A 21,301-nucleotide genomic window follows, 5' to 3' on the forward strand; every position below is an offset into this window, starting at 1 on the left:
TTTCAACTGGAAATGAAATTGCTGGCGAAATAGAATGCCATGAACTAATCAAGGACTTTGCCACTAGGAGAGCTAGAAGACTGCATTTTTAATTAAATCTAATCAGTCATTTTATTTATGTTTTCAAACAAGATCTATTTTAAAAAAAATCTGGGACTGTACATTAGCATTCTCCCCCGCAAGATGAAACTTTCTCTGACTGTAGTTTCGATAGTTTTTTTTTTTTTTTTTTTTGCCTTGGGACCTTAGCTTAGAGACCCCATGGCACACAACAGAATTCAAAATTAGTCTAATAAAGAATGTGGGACGAAGATATAAGACAGAACATTTTGGAAGTGTAACATTGGCTTTACAAATTCGTTTCCAAAGTCTCTGGGGAAATAAGAATACATATGAGTTTTCTTGAGCTATTTCTATATGTAAAAGCTTGCAGTGGCATCTGCAGCCCTATGCATGTTATGCAGGGTGTTTTCCATTGGCAGGGCCAGAGCGGGGCACAGGAAACCTAATGGGCCTGCAGCCCAATTCATGGAGGTGGCCCAAACGGAGTTCTGACTGGTGTGGTTCAGGTACTGGTGCAGGAGCCAGACCAATGGCAGTGGTGAGGAGCAGCAGCACTGGCCACCCCACTACCCACTCAGGTTTGGCCCCATTGCCCTCCATCATGATGCGGGGCGGTGGGGCCAAAATTGACCAGTGTGGTGCCCCCCCATGTACCAGGTCGCAAAGCCACTCACTCAAATTTGCCCCCAACACCCCCAGTCATGGTGGAGGGCCACAGAGCCAAACCTGAGTGGGCAGTCAGGGGGCCAGTGCTGCTTCCTGCTTCTGCTACCATGTCGCTGGCTTCTGCACCAGGCTCCCCCAAGGGCCTGCCTGGCCTTTTCCTGCTTCCAGCAGCCTGTGTCTTCTCTGCTCCACCTGCAGGACTCACTCAGCCACAGCATCAAGACCTGCTACAAATATGGGGAGCTGTGATGAGTGCCCACACAGGGGAGCCGGCCGGGAGAGGGGTGGCGGGGAGACCTGAAGGGGGCAGACCTGAGGGGGGTTTGCTAGGGTTTTGCCTAGTGTAAGATAAGAAGGCATATGGGTAAACTCCATGCTAAGTTAAAGTGAGCATGATTCATACCATGTGAAAAATGTCTGGGGGTGCCCCTGGAAGGCAGTGATATTCAAGTGGGCAGTGTGTCCTGTGAAAGGCGTTCAGTCACAGGTTCATCGTCTGCTGAAACCAACCCCACAAAACGCAGGCAGCTAGCTATGTCAGCATTCGGAGATGCTGCAGAGATATAGCTGTCTTTAAATGAACATATGGTTAACATTGAAAGGGCCAGGTCATGAACTAGTGTAAATCAATGTAGTTGAATTAAAATAAATGAGAACACACCAATTGACACCAAACAGGATCTGACTGTTTATTTATAATTGAATTTGGGATAAAATCAGAACATCAGAGGAACTTTGTGGAAATTTAGATCCCGATTCCCACTTCATCTCTGCTGATATAGAATCACTGAAATGCAGGGCTAGAAGGGACCTCGAGAGGTCAACAAGTCCATCCCCCTGTGCTGAGGCAGGACCAAATTAACCTAGACCATCCCTGACAAGCATTTGTCCAACCTGTTGTTAAAAACTTCCAAGGCTGGGGACTCCACAATCTCCCTTGGAAGCCTACTTCAGAGTTTAACTATGCTTTCAGTTAGAAAGCCTTTACTAATAGCTAACCTAAATCTCCCTTGCTGCTGATTAACCAGATTATTTCTTGTCCTATCTTCAGAGGACACAGAGAACAATTGATCATTGTCCTCTTTATAACAGCCCTTAACATATTTGAACAGGTCTCCATTTTGTAGTTTACATTTGTTTTTTTCCTTCCTAACTGTAGTACTTTGTCTTGATTGAATTTCATCTTGTTGATTTCAGAGCAATTCTCTAATTTGTCAATGGTCCTTTTGAATTTTAATCCTGCCCTCCAAAGTGCTTGTGTAACACCGACGACAGGAGACCTCTAGAGCTTAGTGCACGAGCCTCTACAGCATGAGCTAAAAGCCAACTGACTCTTAGCTAAGCCTGTAGAGCAATCTCATTTAATTCTCTCTAAGTGGTCTCAGTGCCACTAGATGGGACAGAACACCACACCCAGAAGGTGTGTGGGTTACACTTGCAATCCCTCTCAGCTTGGTGTGATCTGCAAGCTTTATAAATGTACTACTCTCCACTCCATTATCCAAGTCATTAATGAAAATATTGAATGATACTGGACCCACGACAGACTCTTGTGAGACCCTACCAGATACACATATCCCTCGTTTTACAGCAAACCATTCATAACTGCTCTTTGAGTATGGTCTTTCAACAAGTTGTGCACCCACCTTATGTAGTTTCATCTAGACCACATTTTCTTAGTTTGCCTGTGAAAACATCGTATGGGACTGTGACAAAAGCCTTACTAAAATCAAGATATTTCACATCTAAAGCTTCGCCCCAAACCACTAGGCCAAGGGAAAGTGGAAAGAGGCCACCCAAAAATTCCTTCCCTAGGACGCCAGTACCTTTAGGATAGTCCTGCTCACAACTCAAAGGGCCTGAGTCTCAGTTACACTAAGGCCCCTTTACTTCATTCTACTTTTAAATCTCCTTTATGCTGTGAGAGCCATGGAAGTGTTTCCAGGCACTCTGTAAGATCTCCTATGTAGCTGCTCTATGCTGAGGGGAGAGAGTTCCCCTGTCAGAATAATTAAACCACCCCCAACGAGCGGCGGTAGCTATGTTGACGGGAGAGCGTTTCCTGCTGACATTGCGCTGTCCACACCAGTAGACATAGCCGACATATAAATGATCCCTTTATACTGCCTACTGTAAAGAGGCCTTAGGGTCCAAAAGGATCAGGGCCCAGTACTTGCCCTGCTTTGTGACAGTATGTTTGGAAATAGTTATAAAAGAAGGGGTGGGTTTAGTTATAGTTATTTTGAACCAATTTTTCTCTGTGTTCCTGAGCTGGCTGGATGTCTGGTGTCTTAGAAAAGAGATTTCATACTGGGCATCACTGTCGTTGTTGTTTTTAAAATCCTTTAAAAAAGACTTCCTCTCTCTTTTTAATCTGTTTTGATTACAGGACTTCCAGGCTGGTACTTCAGGTCACTTTCAATGATGTTTTTCATGGTGACACTTGGTTAGTGTCAGCCAACACCAGGGTGGAAGTGATCACTCTTCTTTAAAAGAGTTAGTTATTATGTTGTGCTTCACTGACGGTGTTAAAACCGAATTTGTCTGTCTGGGTATGGAGAGATGTCTGTGGGGGCTCACCTCTGACTTAAAGAGACTGCTTACTGATTTCAAAGAGCTTGTGCTGCGGTTTTTAGGTAGACATACGGCAGCATGGCTAATCTTTATTATTAAAGTGGTTCCTTACCCCTTATTAAAAGGGACCGGCTAAAGCAGGGATACTGATTCTAATTGGGTATGTACAAATTGCTCTTGGTAGAGCCTTCGGCTAGTGAAGCGTAGCATTTAGCATCCTGCTGCTATCTGTTGAGGCATTGCAGAAATGAAGCAGCAGTATACAGGGGCTTTTAAAGGTTTGATTTCCCTTCCCTGCATCCAAATCACTCTGGATAAAGTTGCCTTCACCCTGGCACTGAACACAATGCTTAATTACCAGATAATGTGGCTGAAAAACTGATAGGTGGGGCCCCTAAGCTGTGTGAGCAGGGAAGCTAAAAATACAAGGTCAGACACATCTTTAGGCAAGCAGAATAATGAGCATTTTTCCCCCCTAATGAGAGACCATTAAATGTGGACCATGTTTTGGAACAGGTCTTGCTGAGCTGCCACTGCAGCAAAAAGCAATGGCGGGGGGCGGTGGCGGTGGGGACTTTTGAAGACTAAAGTGATCAAATCAATTACCATCAAGAATTTTAATGATAATTGATAGCCTGTTTGCTTTGGGCAAAATAGCGGCAGCTTTGTTTCGGAGAAGTCACAGAAACTTGAGGAACGGTTAGAGAACTTTTTTTACCGGAGTTTGTTGACGGTTGGGTTCTGTTTATTTAGACAGAGGAGCGATTTCAAGTGCTGTCCACCAAACACCTGCCATAAAGATATATATGTGTGTGTATGTATATAAATGCACGCAGGGGCATGCGATAATGTGCTAGATGGAAAAACCACTCACTTCACATCTCCGCTTCCTTCCTTCAAAATCAGCAAAACAGCACTAAATAATAATAACTGACTCTCATACAGTGCTTCTCCTCTGTAGATCTCTAAGAGCTTTACAAAGGAAATTAGTATCATGAGCCCTGTTTTGCTGATATGGGATTTGGAGGGACAGAGATGTGAAGAGACTTGCCCGAGGTCACCTGGCAAAACTGCTGATCACATGGGTCCTAAGAAATTAGAGTTGGCCAAATTATTCATTGCAAACAATTTACTTGGGGCTAGGTTGTGACTTGGGACTATGCACCTATGCAAGGGAGTAGGAACTCCTCTTACCCCACAACACAGCAACCCAGACCTCAGGTTCTGAGATGAGTAGGGCTATGTGCCTTTTTAGTTATTCCCTGGAACAGGTGGGTAGAACAGTGGATGGAGGGTTGGCTTCACCTCCTTATTGGCTAGCCACTGTAGGAGTGCCACAGTGTGCTGCTGGTATAGGCCAGCCGTAAGTAACTACCACCAGGGGGAAAAGAGGAGTCAGGGGAGGAGTTGTAACTCAGAGGGGACTCTGACTCACAGTGCCTCCCGGGGCTACTCTTGGGAGTAGCAAATCACACAGCACTCTTTTGCTCAGGGCTGTGCCTAACGTCAGAATCTAGCCTGTGATGACTTTAGCCCTTATCTTCTGCTTGGCTGCAAAGAGATCGTGGTGCCACTAATTCCTACAGACACGCTGGAGCACTGGATTGTTTGTGAAATTCTTGGAGCGAATATTCAGTCCACAGTTGGACGTCCTTACCTGAGCTTTGTGACTGGTTGCCTCCGTCACATGGGTATTGTTTCTGTGCCCCAGTTGGATGACCAGAATGGTTGTAAACTGCTTCCAGCCAGAGAGAATTTGGGTTTGTTATATCAATAATTTCCTTTCTTGCTTCAATAAATATCAGTTACTGGCTTGAACTTTGCTTTCTGTGAACATCTGTGTAAGTCAAATGTTAGTTCTGAGGATGCTCACAAACAATGGCTAATAAAGTGACAGGCCAATAACAACAGGCCAAATCAAATAATGGTTTCCAGTTTGGCGAACAGGTTTTGACACTGTTCAGCCAGCTCTGTAGGAAACACACTGTTCACACAGGGATGAGAGCTATTATTGGGGGTCTCGGACAGATCTTTCACTACCTTGTTCTTGCTAGTTGTTATTACTTGCACCTGGGAACCTTCACACATCGGGCACACTTGCTTACATTGCTGTCTCAGTCAGGGTCCCTGCTTCTCCTCTGAACTTTGAGTCTGTCATTAACTTGTTATGTAGCCTCTGCTCTTGCCTGATTATAGGCTAAAACTCTTGTGAAAAACAACCGAGAAAAGGCATGCCCTCAATTTCAAAGTGGACGTATTAAAAGCCCAAATCTTGGTGTTGCGATTGAAAGTTCTCAAACCCAGTTTGCAAAAACCAATAAAAAACACAGAAGATAAATTTATCAAAAACACCCTTAACCTACAAATGGTCACATCACACAGGTCCTATTATCAGGAGCCTATTGCCCTGTAGCCTCTGGAAAATGTGCTCTATAAATGTACCATGCTAGGAAAATGGGGATTGGCGGAGGGAAGTACCGAATCCTTGCTTAATGGTCTCAATTTTTTAAAACCATGTTAAAAAAAACCCCAAAACAACATTTACGATATTGAGAAGCTCTGTCTACATGGTTGCACGCTTCAGTGCCCACTGGCATCACTGAGAGTCGCTCGTGCATGTGCTGAGAAGTGAGAGGGGAGAATTTAGCCTTAATGCCTTCCATTAAATAGGCAGGAGGAGTAGTTAAAAGCAGCATTACCCTTGTAAGAGTGAGAAGAAAAAGCACTAGCTTCCAACAGCTCCTAGCTGTAAACCCAGCAACACATGGAAATATGAATATCACATTCCTACCTGTATATGTGAGTGCTACACATTAACAGCACATATAACGCAGGAATTATTATATCGGTCTGCAGCGAACTAGTGAGCTAAACAGTGGCAACAAAATGTACGTATAAACATTTACTCTTTTCTTCCCTGTTTGCCCTGTTCCTTAGGAATTGCTCCCTTTTGTTCAGCAGGGTGGGGTATTGGTTTTGCGCTGGTCCCAGATCCTTTGGCTCTGGTAAGCAGTGTAGTATATGCTGGCTGGACAATATTTATTTGGGATTGGAATGGTTTGCAATATTTTATTGACGGATGCTTTGTTGTGGTTGGACAAGCGCTTTACACATTTATTAAATATATGAATGTCTTAATAAAGTTCCTGTTTTAGAGTGAAAAACTATGATGTCACAGGTGTTTCTGAAATTGGACTGTGTGATTCAGGAAGGGCAGAAAGTACAGATGATGAGGTTTGGAAATTTGAATAATATGCTCAAGCTGTAAGGTAAAGAAATTGTCTGTGTCTGACATCAGTGCGGACACTGAGATTTCTTAGAACGTAAGCTCTTTGGAGCTGGGCCCATCTTTTTGTTCTGTGTTTGTACAGCACCGTGCACACACAGTGAGGTCCTGCTCCATGACTGGGGTTAGTAGGTGCTATGGTAATATGCTACGATAAACAGATTTTTATGCGTGATAGAAATCCATTCAAGTGTGTGTGTGTGACTCTACGCAAGAATTCAGAATACTTTTCAGTTTAAATAAGAAAGTCAGAATGATCATCATTCACCAGTAACTCAAAAATGGCTCCCCTTTCCAACCAACATATATGGACCATGCAGAGATGATGCAAAACATGGCAGGATCAGTTATTCAAAGTGACATGTAAGGATCATGCCTAGTGAAGGCCCCACTTACATATTCCATGCTTGATCCTTGAACTATGCATTCATGCCTTTTGTCCGCTTACCAGCCCTGTGGCAACCCACACAAAACCTCAGGATGTGGCTTGTACTCCCCATGACAGAGCCTCTTCACAAAGTTTGGTGAAAAAATAAAATAAAATAAAACATGTCTGTACAAATGCAAAATCACTGCTGACCTGTTCAGTGGGTATCTGTTAGCATTTTTAGCCCGACTTCTCTGCGGTTAGGCTACTGTGAGCAGATCAGACCGGTGCTCAAGTCCTTCTGGTGGCTACCAGTCAGCTTCCACTGCTGGTTTAAGGCTGTGATCCTAATCTTCGAAGCAAATCATGGACCAAACACCAGCTTCATCAAAGATTAAATTATAATTGATGAACCACCATGAAATCTGCACTCCTCTGGGACAATGCAGATCACAAAGCCCAGGACAAGGTGGTTGAGAGCTGCGGACAAAGTGCTCTCCCTTGAGGGGATCCAGCAATGGAACAGTACAGGAGACCAGCAACTCCAGAGTCTGATGGTCTTTAGGAACTGCTGCAAAACCCCTCTCTTTGAAAAGGCCTTTCCACCATAAGAATGACACTCATAACACTGACACCCCCAATGTCCCCCTCAGCCCCACAACTTTGCAGCCCCTCTCCGCACTGTGGAGGCACTAGGACCCAGGTGGTGTCTCCTTCCCACCCCCATGTGGGCTTGGGAGAAAGCTATAAAGGAGCCAGCCAAAGACTCAGGTTGGTTAAGGCCAGAAGCAGCCAAAGCAAGGACCCTGGTTTGTTCCTTGGCCATTCTGAAAACTCTCTACAGGTCTGAGTGGACTTTCTCTGCCCTGTGCTGATTGGCTGTTTGCTCCAACCCTTCTCTTCCCCCACAGCCTCTACGCCTCAGTTTCACTCCACACCTGCCCCTTTTACACTCTTCTCCCCCGCCCTGTCTTCCTCAGCAGCCTTCCCTTCAGTTTTCTTTCCCTTTAGCTGATCCCCTCCAAAGTAAAGCCAAAAAATAAAAACATGGCACTAATCTGACATTTGCCACCACCACATTGCTCACTCTGCCTGTGTGTTCTAGCCCTTCCCACACCCTGCCTTGTCTATTGAGATTGGAAGCTCTTTGGAGCAGGGACTGTCTACTAGTCCATGTCTGTGAAGGGCCTAGCACAGTGGGGCCCCATTCTTGGTTGGTCCTTGGGCACTGCCGTAATATACATGATTAATAATAAGAACCCAATACAGCATGACCGACATAAACAAACAAACAACATCTTAAAAAACAAACAAAAAAACCCTACCCCAAGTAGAGTTGGCATCCTAGAAAGGGAGAAGTGCCAGAGACTCCATGAAGCCCTCTGAGCACTGTGCCGTTGTTATCAATTTTACATGGGAGGTGCTCAGATCCTATGGTGATGGGCGGCAGTATGAAACGTTAAGGTAGACAGACAGACAGAAACCTTGTTCCCCTTTTGTACTGTAACATAGGAGACTGGGGCCAGGTACTGCTGCTCTCACACTGTTGGGCTAGTTTTCCTGGGAGAGGTTTAAATGTCTCTTGGAACGAACAAACGGACCAACTAACTAATATCCTCCGTGTTTTCCCCCAAACATTAAAATGACGGATTTCAGCTCACACACATGAGGAAGTAGAAGAGAAAGCTCCACAGTAACATGAACTCCATCACTTTGCCCATTTTGGGCCAAATTTTTCTCCTGTCCTGGAGGAGGGGGGAGCTTTGGATGATGTTGAGCCACTGAAGCAACTCCTACCCCACCCCCCATCCATAGTCAGTGCAAGAGGCATGACTGGAGGAAAGGAATGTGACCAGGTTGTCCCTGTGCCCCAGCCATCTCCAGTCCTGTGGGGGCAATGAGTAGCCAGCACAACTTAGCGAGACCTTCAGACTGCTCTACCCTGTGCCAGAAGTCTTGCCCAGCAGAGAACAGCACCAGAATCAAGGATGCAATGGTGGCTTAAAGTCATCTTTACTCTGCTGGACATCTGCACTAAGTGCTCTTTAGTGGCAGCAAAGGATTGGGCCCACAGTACATATTTAACAGACTAACAAATAATTACAACTGTTCGTCCACTGCCTTGCAGTTTTGCGTGGATGTAAATGGCCACACAAGGCACAAGGCACCGGAGAACCAAGCCCAGTATGTGTAAGGAATTCAGCAATTGCCATACTGGGTGAGACCCAAGGTCTATTTAGCCCCTATCCTGCCTTTGGCAGTGGCTGAGCAGTGGCTAAGTTTGCATGGGAAACTTAACTTAATCATTTCCTGACTTTAGTGTGGTTAAATCTATAACCGTAACACTGCATTATTGAAGGGCCAAATCTCAAGGGTCTTACACAGCCAAAGCATTGATTTAAATCAACGGGGGTTTGTCTGAGGTCAGGCTGAATTAAAACAGAGGCAGGAGCTCAGGATTTGAATTTATTCAGTGGAGCTGTGTCAATTTACAGCAGAACGCTTGTCCCACTTGTATTTAAGTTTTGCAATAGAACCACTGCACTCCTGGCCTGTTCTGATAACCATTTATAGTTGCACATACCCAATACCAGTTATTAATCATTTCACAAAGAGCCACTGCTATCAGCATTCACACACAGCACACGCAGCTCTAAAGCAGGGCCTTTCCCTATCTTGTCACTTTATGGAGCAGATTCCACTAGCTCAGCTACTAACGCAAACTGGTCAGAGAAAGCACTGTGGAATTTTTCACATAGCAAGTAATGCGACGAAGTCAATCACATTATAACTGGCATCCAGCTGAGTGGTTAGCAAAATTAAGAGAGCTGTCAGTGTAGTAATTCTAACCAGGGCCGGCTCTGGCTTTTTTGCCGCCCTAGGCAAAAAAGCCACCCGCCGCCCCCCCCAGTGCGGCAGGGGAGGGTGCCGAGCCCGGCCGCGGGCTGCAATCCCCAACCGGCCGGAGCGCCGGGGGGAGTGCGCCGAGCCCACCGCGGCTCCGCTCTCCCTGGCGGACAGAGCGCCGGGAGCAGGGCGGCGAGACCCCGGCGGCCAAAGCGCTGGGGGGAGGGTGGCGAGCCCGGCCGGGGCTCCGCTCTCCCCGGCAGCCGGAGTGCCGCGGGGAGGGCGGCGAGCCCAGTTGCGGCCCCGCTCTCAGGCCGGAGCGCCCCGCCGTGCCGCCTCCCTCCAGGCGCCGCCACAAGCACATGCTTGGTGGGCCGGTGCCTGGAGCCGGCCCTGATTCTAACATATCTGGTCCCAACCTCCAGGATATGAAATCAATGGATAGGAAATCACTTTTCTCCAGAGTGGGGAGAATTGGGCTCTCATAAAGGAATATTCTATCTGTTTTGCTCACTCCAGCAGTCTTGTCACTGTAAATAAACTGTAATAAGGTTATAATTCTGTTTATTATAAATGACACAGTTTTTCTAATCCCTTATTGGCAGTGACCATTTTGCTAGACAGTTTTATCACTTGTAGTGCTGTGGTGTGATGGGTTCGTAGCAAAACAAGTGCTCACTCCAGACTCAGGATGCGTTCAGGGTTCGGTTGCAGACATCAGCCTCTAGTCCGTGAATGTGATACTGATCATACAACCCCATTGTCTTCTTTCTCCCTCAACGCCACCACAGCTTACCTTTAGAAGTGGTTTGATCTCTCTCTGTGTCTCACACACACAGCTGCTTTCTGGGGCCTGGTGACATCCTTCCCAGATTATCACGGAGTTCTGGGAAATAGGGTCTTTGGGGTGGGGTCCCAGGTAAGGATTAGTGTTTCCCAATTCAAAGGCTCTTCAGGGGGCAGGAAATGCATGCCCACTCCCACAGGGCAGCAGGACCAGAGGACCCCCCTCCCCCATCCCCCCGCATTCCTGCTACTAGTGCTGTTGCAATGAGTTGAGATGCAGAGATGATTCAGAATCCTTGGCATTGTAGCTAGGGAACCCCTGGGGATTCCCTAGCTACTACATACTGGGGATTATTGGGTGTACCAGCTACTGCACTGTGAGGTAATCCCTAGTGGCTGCCTAGCTACTGCGTCAAAAGCCTGCTCCAAAGCCTGTTTAAGTCAATGGCAGTGGAATGGAAGTGCAATGGACATTGGATCCAACTCTAAGGACGGTGGGTGTACACTTAGTGGCCCTTGCCTGTCGGCCTTTCCTAGAGACACTGTTACTGCGTAGGGGAGCAACCACCTCTAAAGACGGAGCTTCTAGGCCATAGTTGAGGGCAGGAGAAGATGGGGGGAAGGCCACCAGCCCCTCTTCCCTAAAAGACTATACAGCTAAGTGAAGGAAGAGTTCCTGGGACCTTTGAATATGAGTGTACAGTTATGGGGTGGGATTTTCTACAAAATCCAACCCCCCAAGTGAACATGCCGAGGCTGATGCAGTGCCATCCCCTGTGAAATGGATCCTGTCGAGCCTAATCTGTGTGCACCAGACATTCCAGTGGCCTCCATTAGCATCCTTTCGCTGCCTACGGTGGGTTTCTACAGGAGAATCAGTAGCTGCAGGAACCACTAGTCCCAGCAAGTGGCAGACCAGTAGACCCACTGCTCTGTTCCAAAACCCAGTTACAGCTGGGATCAGAAGGCATTAGTTTAAAAACTCCATCAGGAATTCCCACAAGGGAATTCCACACCAACTGTCATCTAAAGTGTCTGGCTAGCCCTAATCGTTTCTGACACCGGCAGCAATCAGTTTCCTGCCTTAATAGTGGTTTAACGGCAGCAGAAGAACGCTAATCTTGTGTGACTAAACTAGTGATGGTGCTGAACTGGAACGCTGGACCAGAACCCCCCATTAGCTTTGGGGAAATTTGACTCCAGCTCAGCATCTAGACGTTGCAGTTTAGCTTTCCCTCTAACTTACAGAAATGTTTATTTTTAACCACTCATAGTGAGCTCTTCCTGTGGGCATTAAATCAGTGCTAGTGAGATGGAAACTGGCTCACAGCTTCCACCACTGGGCTCTCCCTACACTGCCCCATTACAGCAAAATGGCCTTCTCTGGCAGGGGGTTCATTACAAACTGTGGGCCTGATTCTGCTGTGCGCCACAGTCCATGGCAAAGCTCCCATTTAACGGAATGACAGCGGGAGCCAGCCCTTTCCTTCAACGGCAGATCACAGTTTATTCCGTGAGAAGCATTTACCTTATAAACATTAGAATATGGGCTGAGAAAAACGAGTGGAATTTTCTTTCAGTGATGCCAGCCCCACAATCCTGCATCCTACAACTTCCCTGGCTTCACTCGTTCACACACAGGAACTAAAAAAATGCACAGTCCCCTGCACTGGCATTTTAAAAACGCTGCGCTGACTTTTTAGGACTATCCACATACCGCCCCATAACTTCTCATTGCTGCAGCCTAGAACCAGCCCTTCCTTCTCTATTATATGTGGACCTCATCTTTCTGGTCGCACACTACCTAGTGTGCTAAGAGGAAATTGCAACTTGTTTACTAAGAAGGTCAACGTTTCCCATACAGCTACCTCCTACCCTAAAAATATGTGTAATGCACAAGGTCCCCCTGCTATTGCAGAGCCACAGATTGCTCCTTGCTGCTGTCCATGGCCACTGAGGTCACTCCTTTAGCTCGAGTGGCAGAGCTCTGCTCTTGGGAACAAAAGGTTCTAGGTTCTGACCCACCCAGGAGCTGATGTTATGGAAAAGCTGTTGTAATGGCTGACATTTAATGGTGACCCCTATATGTAAGGCACCATAACCATTGTGATTTCAAGTACCCTTCCAAGAGGTAGGATCTGAGTGTACTCACCATGGAGTGGATGGTCTGCTGGGAAATCACACAGCTGAGCTTCCTCTTCCTCATGTTTTCTCTTGCCTCCTAGGTGCTCATGTACCTCATCCTCACTGAGAAAGGCAGTTGGGCTTGCATCCAGGGCAGTGGGTCTTCTGCAGTGAACTGGCCACATTGTGCTGGCATTGGCCACAAGTGCAGAGGGTGAGGCTGAGCGAAGCATCTTTGCTGAAGGTAAGGCATTGTCTGATTTCCACATGCTGCTGGAATCTGTGAAGGGGATATGTGGTGTTTAGATGCTGCATGTGATTATTAGAACTGGGAGCACTGGCTGTTGGGAGTCTGAAAGGACAGGAAATAGGAAGGAGGGGGGAGGAGTTTAGGAGCCTGGGAGACTTACAGAGTGTGCAGCTACAGCTTGGAAAAGAGACTTCCACTGTAAATAAAGTTCTGTTGAAGTTGTTAATACTTTGCTTGGTGGATACAACATTTTGGCGACAAGGATGGATCTTCTGCCTCTGAACCCACCTGCACCCTTTCTGCAAAGCTCAGGTGAGCCTCCAATTGCTTTTACTGCCTGGATCCGTATGTTTGAGACTTATCAGCTTGCAATCAGCGCTACAGAGATTTCTGAAGTAAGAGCGTGCCCTGCTAATCCACTGCCTTGGAGCAGAAGGGCAGCCTATATTTTACACTTTTCCCCTTGCAAATGATAAATATGAGACTGCACTCACTGCATTAAAGAACTTTTTTGTGCCCAAAGTGAATGTAGTAGCTAATCGCTACAGATTTCGCCAGCATGAGCAGAAACCAGGGGAGACTATAATGCAGTATATGGCTTCCCTGAGGAGTCTGATTGTAACTTGTGACTTTGGGAATATGGAAGATGAGATGATTAGAGACCAGCTCATTGAGAAAACAACCATGCTTCGTGTAAGAGAACGCTTACTTCTAGAACCACAACTTACACTAGAAAAAGCAATAACCATTGCTATTCAGATTGAGTCAGCTACAGCTGAAGCCAAAATAATGAGCCAGGGTACATACAGGAGGCCCAGTCCAGGTTGTGACTCCTTTGCAGAAAAGTTCACTATCGCTGCAGACAAACAATTGCAAAAGGAAAACTAATGAAAAGCCACTGAATCAGCAAATGCAAAATACAGTAAAAGCATGCTTTCGCTGTGGATCCCCACAACATCTTGCAAGCTACACAGGATGTCCAGCAAAAGTAGCTCGGTGCAAAAAGATTGGGCATTTTGCTGAAGTTTGTCGCAGTTGCCAGTTCAATCAACAGGTGCATGCAGTTACAATACCAGATGTTACTGTGCTGAGTGTAGACAAAATCACTACTGCACATATTCCAGAACAGATAAAGTGCACTGTAAATGTTTCTGCCATACCCTCAGGCAAATCACACTCTGTTCAGCTAATGTTGGACACTGGCTCAGCAGTATCTATACTACCTGATTCCATCTATTTGCATTACTTTAAAGATGTGCCTCTTACTGAACCCAAACTTCACTTGGTGTGCTATTTGAAAAACCATATTCCAGTACATGGCTGCCTGCCAGCAATAGTTACTTTGGTGATCGCTGTGTAACTGCGGAATTCTACATTGTCCACAAAGGCACTCCTATCTTTGGCAGAGATTTATTGGCTGCTTTAAATCTCAGGGTAGTTAATGGACTAATTGATCTTCCTCAACAAAGCACTCTTGCGGTACACACACCAGTTTCAGCGGGGACCCAACACCAGGTTGAGGAGAAACTCGGCTGTGCTTATGGTTTTCTGCATAAAGTTAAAATGCGGAATAATGTGTTGCCTGTACGACAGAAATTACGGCGCTTACCATTTTCAGTCAGGGAAGCTGTTTCAGAAGAACTTAGAAAACTTGTTCAAAAGGACATTATTGAAGAGATTAACTCCTCGGAATGGGTTTCACCTATAGTAATGACGCAGAAGAAGTGTGGAGACATTCGCCTTTGTGCAGATTTAAGGGAGCCAAATAAAGCTATTGTGATTGACAACCATCCTCTTCCTCACATAGAGGAAGTATTTGCCGAACTCCGTGGAGCAAAGATGTTTTCTACTCTTGATTTGCAGAGCACATACCACCAGGTTATGTTGCATGAAGATAGCAGAGACCTCACAGCATTTATTACACTTGAGGGACTATTTAGTTTTAAACGTGTTTCATACGGTCTCACATCAGCCCCAAGTGCCTTTCAAAAAATGATGTCATTGATTCTGAAGAATCAACATGGAGTTCAGTGCTATTTGGATGATATTATTGTGTTTGGAAATACTACTGAGGAGCATGACAATATCCTGCAGTCTGTACTAAACTGCATCAGCAAAGCAGGCCTCAAGCTCAATAGGTCCAAATTCAAATTTAGACAAACTGAACTCTCCTTTCGGGGGCATACAATTTCACGGGCTGGACTAAAACCTGATCCAGATCATATCCTGGCAATTTCAAATGCTCCTCCTCCAACAGATTTGCAAACCTTATGTTCCTTCTTGGGTCTTACCTCCTGGCATGCAAAATTCATTCCCAATTATGCTTCTGTCATTGAACCGTTACGAGAATTACTACGGAGATGTTCAACCTTAGTGTGAACAATGGATGCACAAGTTAGTTTCAAAAGGGTGAAAGACTTGATTGTACATATTCCAGTACCTGCATTATTCAGTCCCGCATTGCCCACAATTGTAACTACTGATGCTTCTGATTATGGACTTGGGGCTGTCCTCACACAACTTCATGAGGACAACACAGAGAGGACTGTTGCATTTGCTTCAAGGACACTAAGGGCTGGTCCCCACTTAGTCCGGACTTCGGACTAAGGTACGCAAATTCAGCTACGTTAATAACGTAGCTGAATTCGAAGTACCTTAGTCCGGACTTACCGGGGTCCAGACGCGGCCGGAAGTCTCCCCCCGTCGACGCTGCGTACTCCTCTCGGAGAGCTGGAGTACCGGCGCCGATTGTGGGCACTTCCGGGATCGATCCGGGATCGATTTATCGCGTCTTAACCAGACGCGATAAATCGATCACAGAACATCGATTGCGTGCCTCCGGACCAGCCGGTAAGTGAAGACTAGGCCTAAGTAATGCTGAGAGAAAATATTCTACAGTTGAAAAAGAAGCATTTGCTTGTGTCTGGGCTACTGAAAAATGGAGAACATACCTGTGGGGCCGCACGTTCAAGTTGCGCACAGACCACAGCCCTTTGACAATGTTGCTCACCATGAAAGGACTGGGAAGAACAGGATATCGTATTGCTAGATGGTCTGCAAGACTACTTTCTTTCAATTATGAACTGGAATATAAGCCTGGAAACAGAAATGTGGTAGCTGATTGCCTTTCTCGCCTGCCTTTGCCTTCACCAGATGGTCCACCGGAGGATGAGGATGTAGTAGTTGCACTTATTACAAGCACTCTTACTGCAGTTACAAGAGAACAATTTCAAGCTGCTTGTTCAGTGTGTCCATTCAACAAAAATTACAGGAATTTCTGACAAAGAGATGGCCCAGTAACCTTAAAAACCTTGACCCAGTTTTGCTGCCTTATTTTAGAGTTCGGGATGAACTTTCTTTGCTCGATGGCTGTGTGCTACGAAGTACACACTGGCTACTTGTGCCAGAAGAATTACAGTCAAAACTCATACACCTGGCACACGATACTAATTGTCAGAACCAAACAACGACTACGGGATCTGTATTGGTGGCCAGGGATGGACTCTCAAACTGAAGCACTCATAAAATCCTGTGTCACTTGCCAAATGCATGATAAGACAGCAGTGACATGTACCCCTCCATTACAGCCTGTTCCTCTTCCTGAATCTGCATGGGAAAAAGTGGCGATTGACATTGTAGGACCTTTTGATACTGCTCCACTTGACTGTCATTATGTCATCACTTTAATAGACTATTTCAGTAAATGGCCTGAGGTGGCGTTTACATCGCAAATTTCTTCTGCTACAGTAATTAAGTTCCTCTCTTCAGTTTTTAGCCGGGAAGGTAACCCCAAAGAACTGGTTTCAGATAATGGTAGTCAATTTACTTCCCTGGAGTTTGAAACTTTTCTAGTAGAGAGGAACAATTTACACAGGAGGTCATCCTTATATTACCCTCAAGCCAATGGAGAAATCGAACGATTTAACAGAAGTTTGAAAGAGAGTTTGCAAACAGCTAAACTGGAAGGGTGATTGTGGATACCCTTCACTACTGATTTCTTGCAAGCATACCGGGCTAGACGACATGCCACAATGCAAAGATCACCCGCAGAGTTACTTCATGGGAAACAGATGACTACTAAACTAAACATTGCTGGATTGTTAAAGGCACGACCTGATGCCCCACACAAGGATGATGTGAGAAAGACAGTTGAACCGAACCAAGCAAAGTCTAAGGCTTTCACAGACAAATGGCGGGGTGCTAAGGAACCAAAGTTTGAGTATGGATCCTTTGTTAGAATACGAAAACCTGGACTCTTATGCAAAGGGGACCATAAATTCACAGCTCCTCTTAAAATCATAGAGAAGAAGGGACCTTACACCTATCAACTTTCTGATGGGAGGGTATGGAATGCTTCTTATCTTGCACCTGCCTATGCACCAAGAGGAGATTATGCCAACACCCAGTCTGCATTGGATGACTTCACTGTAGAACCAACACAACAAGACATTGCACTGGAACCGGGGCTTGAGAGACGGCCTGTCAGACTCAAACAACCACCTGCCTGTACTAAAGACTATGTTATGTAGTATCTACAGTGTTTTCAGTGTAATATTCCTGCCAACAGTATAGTGTCTTGTTTCATATTTGTTCCTGTGGTTAGAACAACAATGTTTATTTTAATTTGGAAAGTTTTTTAAGAGAGGAGGGAATGTGGTGTTTAGATGCTGCATGTGATTATTAGAACTGGGAGCACTGGCTGTTGGGAGTCTGAAAGGACAGGAAACAGGAAGGAGGGGGGAGGAGTTGAGGAGGCTGGGAGAGTTACAGGGTGTGCAGCTACAGCTTGGAAAAGAGACTTCCACTATAAATAAAGTTCTGTTGAAGTTGTTAATACTTTGCATGGTGGATACAACAGGATGGTACATGAGTGCTTTGTGTCAGGGATGGGCACCCTCCACTTCTGTTTCAGTGAAAGCCAGAAACATGGGCACCTAGTTCAGACCAGCATGCGGGCAGGGAGAGAGGTGAGAAGTCTGAACTAGTCAAGGTAGACATTGGTGGGGATGGGCTTGTACTTGCTGAACTGTGGAGCAATGTTAGAACTACATGTTCCATTGACATTTTCGTTGTGAATACAGGTTCAGGTGAAGCTTTGAGCCCCAAGGAGCCAGCTGCTCTTTTCTACTATCCTCCACCCCTTCGACTTTCCAGGCCCCATGGTTAGATTTTCAAAAGAGCACCCTGCGTTAGGGCTAGGTGGTCATGAGATCTCAGCTCCCAGTGAGGAACCTAAATAGATGGCCAGATTTTCAAAAGAGGTCAGCATGCTGGAGGCGGCGCGGTTTTGAAAAACTGGCGTCATAAAGGGAGATGTTGGATACCAAGTAGTTTTGATAAACCTTAATTAGAGTTTAGAGGTACCTAAATGGGAGCGGAGCTCATTTGAAAATCTGTTTCCAATTGGGGGTGCTGTGCTCTTGAACACCAGGCCCTGAACTCTTTGGAAACTCCAAATGCACATTATATGAACATCTTCCTGATTTACAAGGGTTGGATGTAGCTACTTGCATAGCCTCATCTATCCAGAAGGGGCGCTGTAGAGCTGTGTAAGTTTTGTCTTTGACCTCGCTGCTCCTCATCCACACACCTCCGGCAGCCTTGAACTGAGCATGAGTCCGGAATTTACATTCCCGCTGCACTGCTGGTAGCCCATAACTCTGGATTCTGGTCAAGATTTTGTCCCATTATCAAGCTGCCCCTGGGTATTGTTCCTTTCCTGTCTCAACATCTGAGCTGACAGCAAAATGGGGTTGTGCTGAATTTTAATCTGGTCTAGCTAGGTGAGGCTGTTCCCATAGAAATATACTTTTCATCTGACTATTTGCATGGAAAGAAAATTTGGCTTTTAATATGTATTTTATTTCTGGCCTTGACAAAGTACCTAACACTTTAGGCTTTGTGGAGTTTCACTTTTGAATACGTTTTACTCTGTTCTATTGATAATCACCCACACAGTGGCTATAGTTATATCATCTTGAGACAAAGGGCCAAGACACAATGACTTCAATGGGAGTTGCACAAAAGTATCAGAGGGCAGAAACTGATCCAAAGAAAATACAGTCAGAAAAAGCTTTGGAAATTGCCCAAAGCTTCTTAGCAATAAGGGACAATTGTTCAAATGTTATCTTTTTAAATTATCACAAGTCTTTGGAGAGACTTCTACAGACAATCAAATACAGCCCAAGCATGTTGACCTTTAGACCCTGGTGCAAGGTCCATCTCTTCTCTCAAATGTGAGAGGGAGGGCAGGGGGAGCACTGTGTGGGTTGATGTTTACTTCATTCCTTTGTGGGCCTTGGAGGTTCTTGACGTTGGTGATTAAAATTAGTCTTTTTTTTAAATAGACTAATTAAGAAGAAGAGCTCTGTGCTGCTCGAAAGCTTGTTTCTCTCAACAACAGAAGTTGGTCCAATAAAGGATATTACCTCACCTATCTTGTCTCTCTGTTTTTTAAGGTCATTTTATGCAAACAGGAAGGATGGTCCAGTGGCTAGGGCTCTAGGACGTAGAAGACCTGCTTCAAGTCCCTGCCCTGCCACAGATTTCCCCGTGACCTTGGGCAAGTCATCTAGCCCAGTGGCTCTCAACCTTTCCAGACTACTGTACCCCTTTCAGGAGTCTGATTTGGCTTGCGTACCCCAAGTTTCACCTCACTTTAAAACTTCTTGCTGACAAAAGTGTCACAGCACGCTGTTATTGAAAAATTGCTCATGTTCTCATTTTTTCCATGTAATTATAAAATAAATCGATTGGAATATAAATATTGTACTTACATTTCAGTGTATAGTACATAGAACAATATAAACAAGTATGAAATTTTAGTTTGCACTGACATCACTAATGCTTTTTATGTAGCCTGTTGTAAAACTAGATGAGCTGATGTACCCCCTGGAAGACCTCTGCGTACCCCCCAGGGTACACGTACTCCTGGTTGAGAACCACTGATCTAGTCTCTCTTTCCTATCTGTAAAATGGGGATAATATCACTTCCCTACTTTACATGGGTGTTGTGAGGATAAATCCATTAAAGATTGTGAGGTGTTCCAACTAGAAGTATCTAAGATAGAGTGATTCACTTGGGGGGGAGGGGGGGGGCAGTGGAGCAGTTAAAACATTTTATAACTAACATAATACAGTAAACTTCTATTTCACATGCTGTCCCATCCTTTAGTCTTTCGTGCACAAAAGATCATAAAGCACTTCACTGAAGTGCTCAGATACCACAGAGATGGGCATGATATATGGACCTCAATAGAATAATCATAGGCCAAAGAGGAGAAAGACTCAGAGGACGAGAGTGACAGATAGAGGGAAGAACACCTTTATTTGTGGAGACTGGAGGAAAAGACTGAGCAGGCAGGGAACAAGCAGTTATGAGATCAGAGAGGCAGAATGGAGTGGAATTAAGCATAGAGAGAGTTTGGAAAAATCAAGGGAGTAGTTCTGCAGTAGGATTGAAAATGGAGAGGAAGTTACTAGGAAAAGAAGGGTGGAGGGAAGAAGGCTGATATTTTGTCAGTAGGAACGGAGCTGGCAGTTAAAAGACCTGGGTTCTGTTCCCACCTCTGCTGCAACTTCCATTGTGACTTTGGCGTTCCTATTATTTGGTCACGCTTCCTAGAAGGAGCAAGCAGTCTGGCTGAGGTGGTGGCGGCATTCAGAGCAGCCAATTTTTGTAGGGAATATTCATGAGAGAATTTTAAAAAGTATTTATGAATTTGAGCCAAGGAGAAATTTTCTTTGGCGAAGGCAGCTTTTTGCTGCAGGGATGGTGACATTTCAGCCTGGCACAACCTGAGAGGAGCATTAGTCATGTGCAGAGAAATGGCCTTGACAGCTGGCTCAAAACAGCCTCTCTGTCTTGGCTTTCATTCTCACAGCAAGTGATGGTGAAATATCATCGGGAAACGATTTTTGTCAGCAATGTTGCTAACTGTGGCGAGAGGGTTGTGGGTTTTTTTCCTCCTGATTCTATATCTAACTATATAAAAAAGTGCTTTTTATGGATTGGGTGATTTGGCAATATTGAACAGATGGTAGCTACTCAGTTACATGCCTTGATCTAGCCTCTCCTCTGCAATAAACTGGGTGGAGTGCAGTTATGGGTGAGGTAAAACAACCAACATATACAAGTTTCTCAGGACAGGGGCAGTGAGTTCCTTGATCCCGATTGGGGACTTTGGGCACTATAACAATACATGCATAATACCAGTACTACTGTTTCTGCTACTATTACTAATTCCCCAGACCCAAACTCCCCAGCCCGAACTGTTCTGGCAAGACGAAAAAGCTCCTGATGTTACAATGCTGCTGCCAGAAGTACAGGCCAAACTTT

At 45.4% G+C, this 21,301-nt stretch overlaps 1 protein-coding gene across 2 annotated transcripts in view; it reads right to left on the bottom strand.

Annotated features, from left to right (window-relative positions):
• Positions 1–21,301, bottom strand: part of ISX (intestine specific homeobox) — a 38,247-nt gene that overhangs the window by 11,719 nt on the left and 5,227 nt on the right. The window contains exon 2 of one of the 2 annotated variants that reach the window (XM_024100070.3): positions 12,742–12,993. The exons of the other annotated variant lie outside the window; for it this stretch is intronic. Coding sequence (XP_023955838.2) covers positions 12,742–12,993 — 252 coding nt within the window. The remainder of the gene's footprint in view (positions 1–12,741; positions 12,994–21,301) is intronic. 2 annotated transcript variants of the gene reach the window in all.

The sequence above is a fragment of the Chrysemys picta genome, chromosome 1 (assembly GCF_011386835.1).
Source record: "Chrysemys picta bellii isolate R12L10 chromosome 1, ASM1138683v2, whole genome shotgun sequence".
Taxonomy (NCBI): Eukaryota; Metazoa; Chordata; order Testudines; family Emydidae; genus Chrysemys; species Chrysemys picta.